General features: G+C 41.9%; 1 protein-coding gene across 4 annotated transcripts in view; it reads left to right on the top strand.

Annotated features, from left to right (window-relative positions):
• The first annotated feature begins 5,337 nt into the window (after window positions 1-5,337).
• Window positions 5,338-5,570, top strand: part of LOC143299674 (mesoderm-specific transcript homolog protein-like) — a 33,318-nt gene continuing 33,085 nt past the window's right edge. For all 4 annotated transcript variants that reach the window (XM_076613015.1, XM_076613016.1, XM_076613017.1 and 1 more), the window contains exon 1: window positions 5,338-5,570. This exon is cut by the window's right edge and continues 80 nt beyond it. In XM_076613015.1, the coding sequence (XP_076469130.1) occupies window positions 5,485-5,570 (86 nt within the window). In that variant the 5' untranslated portion in view covers window positions 5,338-5,484.

Genomic DNA, 5,570 nt, shown 5'->3' with positions numbered 1-5,570 from the left:
CTGTTCGAAATACATTAGTTGTTGGCAACTGCGGTCTTGGATGAATAAGACCTGACACAGCTGCAAAAACAGCAACGGTACCGTCATAAATAGACACTATTGCGTTGCATTGTTCGAACACAAACAAGGTCAAAGAGGCCTAGACCAATCACATTCTCGCATTTTGACACACCTTCGCAGCACATGGCAAGTCAAAAACGAAGACAGATGTGTTGTCTTCGGGCCAAATAAAGTGACACACACGTGGTTGATACGAGGTAAGGGACTGTTCGGAGAACACGCAAACTGTATGTGTGACGCAGGCAATGAAGCCAACACATTTAAGATTAATACTGAACCGATATTGTTTCGTTTTGATCGAGTGGGATTTTGCACATACACACAAGAGCAAGCGCTCACACACACACACACACACACACACACACACACACACGCAGGGGCGAGGGGATAGAGTTATTGCCTTTTCCTGCAGATCCCCCATACAGTGACAGAACAATCAAAATGTAATTGTGGTCGGAAGGAAGGAATTAAGGAAGGAAGACTGCCAGTTCACCACAACGGAAATTTCCAAGGTGATATGCAAATTAGGGTCACAAATGTTACGCCGATTTTAGCGGCGACACAATGGGGTCAGTAGGGCACGACACTATCCCTGTCTTTGTGTGTAGGTGGGGGTGGAGGTGAGTTGGAGGCGCGGGGGTGTGTGTGTGTGGGAGGGGGGGGGGGTGAGGAGGGAACTGTGATCTGGAACTGTGGTGTGGTGTTTCGTCAGTGTGTGTGTGTGTGTGTGTGTCACGGCGTGTGTGTGAGTGTGTGTGCATGTGTGTGTGTGTGTGTGTGTGTGTGTGTGTGTGTATGTGCCCGGTGTGTCACGGTGTGTGTGTGTGTGTGAGTGTGTGTGTGCATGTGTGTGTGTGTGTGTGTGTGTGTGTGTGTGTGTGTGTGTAGCCGGTTGGGCAGGGTTCTCTCCACTGACCTATGTAAATACGATCTCAGTGGTTCTCTCACCACGTCAGCACCAGTTTCCTTCAAGGCTATATTGAGGTCAAGACGGGGAACATATCGGGACTTGGGTAAAGGGAACAGGAGAGCGGGGGGTTAAAGGGCAAGAGACTGTCCTCGTGAAAGGAGGGAAATAAATAAGTACGTAAATGATTACCCTGTGGACAAAACAACAAAGTCCTTGTAAGCAAGCGTACAGTAATGTTTATCTACGTTCATTCACTCATTCATTCCAAACATCACTTTACCAAAAATAATCACATGACTCTACAATTGTTACAAATGTGTGATAAAACTAAACTATCCCTTTAATTGAAATGAACAATTGCTTCCCGATTCGAAATTGTCTAATTTCTTAAAGATATTTATATAAATCCTAGAAACTTCAAAACGTAAGTTGTTACATTTCAGTTAAGATTAACTCGGTTATTCGAAATAATTGCAAATCCGTTCAGATGCATAACATCTAAACTCAAAGTAAACTGATAGAATAATATCAATAAGGAAATACAAATAGCATTTACATTTTGGTATCAATTTATCAATGCTAGAAATGCTTACTGTGAAGTATGATATGTTTCACTCACCCTATCACAGTATCAGGTTGACAGAGGCCCGCACACACACTGCTGTTGCCTGTTCTCTTTTAAAGCTAACTGAGAACTGATGATATTGGTTCTACAAAGAAAGGGTAGGAGAACTCACTTCGTAAAAACATATCAAGATGCTGCACATCGACCCTACATGATTATTATTTTGCACGTGAAGTTATGATGCTAAAGCTAACACGGGTCATAAACGTGCACACTCTTTCTCTCTCTCTCTTTCTCTCTCTCTTTCTCTCTCTCTCTGCGGGGCAAAGAGAACAATTTCACCCTGTTACATGTGTGTGCCGTGTGTAAACTGATCTACTCAGTTCTACCACTACTACCACTACAAATCATGTTCTATTATTACAGTTGTTAAATCCAGACTTTTACTTGCCGAAAGAATGCGAAAACTGGCTGCTCTTCTGATGTTATTTCTGCCAATTTCCACTCTCGATTGGTTTTGTTCCGATTAACTGCCGATGGCCAAAACGAAGGACAATGGTGAGTCTCAACTTGAAGGTGAAACATTTCAACTGAAACCGTCCATCCGCCGGACCATAGACACTAGATAATAGTGTCTATGGCCGGACCGACAGACAATGAACAATAGTGTCATCCGTCTGCCTGCTGACGTCGCTTCACTGGACACGGCCACTGCAGTGCCATGGCCTCCCTTCCGCGCTCCTTACCCCTAATCTCTCTCTCTCTCTCCCTCACTGGCAGTCCACGGTCCCCCTTTCTCTCTTTCTCTCTCTCTCTCTACACACACACACACACACACCGTGACACACACACACACACACACACACACACACACAAACACACTGTGACCAGCAACACACCGGGTCTAATGTCACTCAGAGTGAACAGACTTTTACTGAAGCACACACACACACACACACACACACACTTCTTTTTATTTCCGTTACACGACCAACATCGGACTTGCCGATGACTCTGTCGTGGTTCATGCATGCTGGGTATCAGTTTTCGTGTCAGTCAGTCTCAGTATAACCCACCGAACACTGACATGGGTTAGAGGATCTTTAACGTGCGTATTGTGGGGGTTCAGGCACTAGCAGGTCTGCACATATGTTGACTGGCCTGGGAGATCAGAAAAATCTCCACCCTTCACTGACCCCCGACCGCCGTGCCAGGCACCGTTACCGTGATTCAAACCCGGGACCCTCAGACTGAAACTCCAACGCTTAAACCATGACTCAATCGACTATTGCGCCCGTCCACACTGACACACATTCTCGCTCGATCTTTTTCAGTCTCTCTCTCTCTCTCTCCCTCTCTGAGAGTCTCAATCTCTCGGCTTCACTGAGTTGTCTCCCTCCACCGGCCCCGTGCCCCCACCCCCACCCCCCCAGAGTCACACACACACACGCGCGCGCGCGCGCACGCGTAATTCCGCCAAGTGATGCTTTACGTCTGAGTGAAACGCACTGACATATTGCTTTACTGCATGCCATCGTGAATGAGGTTGCATATAATCTTAAATCTAATGTCTCAGTTCCCCAGTTTGCGATATCAAACAAAGAAAAACAAAAAGAATTATCAACGAACAGTTTCCCTGCTTTGATATGTCCATAAGTTATTAAATATCTTATATGTTTGGATTGAATCGCCTCTAATTAACATTGATATCAAAACCAGTTCTTCTGAAAAGGGCCGAAATAGGAATTGCAGTAGCCAAGGGAGCTAAGCTTATGGGTTGTACCTGACTATGCTTTGATGATAACTAATGTCCATAAGTTATTCAATATTTTATGTCTGTATTGAATCGCCTCTAATTAACATTGATATCAAAACCAGTTCTGAAATGGGCCGAAATAGGAATTGCAGTAGCCAAGGGAGCTAAGCTTATGGGTTGTACTTGACTATGCCTTGATGATAACTAATTCCTTTGATTTTAACAATGGCTCATACAAGTTGCTCTCTGTATTGCTACAAACGAGCAACCATCTTGCTTTTTTCGTCTTTCGTCCCACAAACCATGGAAATGTCACCAACAGGTGCAATAATTAAGGATGCCAGTCCGGTACATTCGCCCTTTCAGTGATTCTCGTCGTGACCAAGTGATCACAAAAATGACAAGTAAGATATGGAACATTCTGTTCGCTCTTGCACGCTAATCGCTTACGAACGAGTCCAATAAATTATAGAGCCAGCCAACATGGCTGACTCATCTTTATTAGATCAGACCAACCCACAGACTTTTAAAATGTATCATATGTAAAATATTAGAATCATTCATAAGAGACTGAGGCTATTGTTAGGCACATGACTGATAATAAATTGTATGCTGAGTGCCAACATGGATTCCGCAAAAATAGGTCATGTGTGACTTGACTTCTGGAAGTGATGGAGGACTTTACAAAAGAGATAGATATGGGAGAAAACATAGATGTGTTATACTTAGACTTCAAAAAAGCATTTGATTCTGTACCACATGAAAGACTACTAAAGAAACTGGGATCTTATGGGATAACAGGAAACACACTTGGGTGGACTGATAAGGGACTCAGTATAACAAAAAGAACTCAAAGGGTCAGGATTGGTAGTTCCTTCTCCGGTAAAGCTGATGTTATAAGTGGCATACCACAAGGTAGCATATTAGGACCTATACTATTTATTTCATTCATAAATGATCTCCCTTGCGAACTAAAGAGTACATGTACAATTTTTGCAGATGACACAAAAATTATACAACTCTCCTAAATTCTATCAGGATTTACAAAAAGATATTGAAACATTGGTAAAATGGTCAGGACACATGGAATGTATATTTTAATGCTCTGAAAAAATGTAAAGTACTTCATATTGGGAAATCAAACCCAGAGAAAGAATACATAATGAAAATCGGAGACAAAGAAATAAAATTATCAAAATGTGATGAGGAAAAAGACTTAGGTGTCACATTTGACAAAAAATTATCATTTGACTAATATATAACAAATAGTACAAACAAAGTGAACAGAATGATTTGAATAATAAAAAGAGCATTTACATTTATAGAAAAGGTTACTTTCTTACGGTTACATAAAACATTAGTTAGACCTATCCTAGAATATGGAAACACTGTACGGCCGTACCCAACGCAAATAAAGCAGTCACAAGCCATAGAACGGGCTCAAAGAACAGCAATGAAGCTGGTCTATAGCACAAAAGATTATTCATATCAAGAAAGATTAAAGTACTTACAACTACTATCACTTAAAGCAAAAAGAGTAAGGGGGGACTTGATACAGACGTACCAAATATTTAATGGGTTTGACGATGTAAACAAAGCATGCTTTTTTGTACTCCAAAGGTAGACACTACAAGAAACAGTACAGACAAAATATCTAAACAGTATTCCAGAACAAATCTCAGAAAGTTTACATTTAGTAACAGAGTAACAAATTATTGGAACAAATTAACAAACAATATCAAACGTGCACCTAGTATAAATACTTTTAAGAACCTCATATATAAACATGAGTTATTGACAAAAACGAAATATGACTTTGATGGATAAAATGACTGAGCTAGTCAACGACCTGACCGACAATAAAAAGGAGTAAATCTGATGGGGCATAAAAAGCCAAAAATGGCTAAGTTGTATATAACAACGCCCTAAATCCTGATCCTGATCCCGAACAAGCTTAAATTTTGTAGTCCGTGAACCGACCATGCTGACAGGGGAAATCACTCATCACAGCTGGTGGATCATTCAGAGTTATTCCTCAAACACCAAAGGTCAAGAGGGAATCGAAAGTGGTATGGTGCTGGGTTGAGTCCGTGATTTAATTGAACCAAACCCATAGAATAAAGGACTGACGAGCGTTTTTCACCCAGACATCTTGTTGTGAACGTGGTTTATCGATTTAGGGTGAACCGTAACATGTGCTTTAATGCACCAATATGCGGATTGGTGGTAGTGGTGGTGGGTGTGCTGCTGTCCACGGGAGTGTTGTACGCGCCATCCAC

This window comes from Babylonia areolata, chromosome 25 (assembly GCF_041734735.1).
Source record: "Babylonia areolata isolate BAREFJ2019XMU chromosome 25, ASM4173473v1, whole genome shotgun sequence".
In the NCBI taxonomy this organism is placed as follows: Eukaryota; Metazoa; Mollusca; class Gastropoda; order Neogastropoda; family Buccinidae; genus Babylonia; species Babylonia areolata.
The sequence above is the reverse complement of the archived record's forward strand: the minus strand, read 5'-3'. Positions and strand labels throughout refer to the sequence as shown.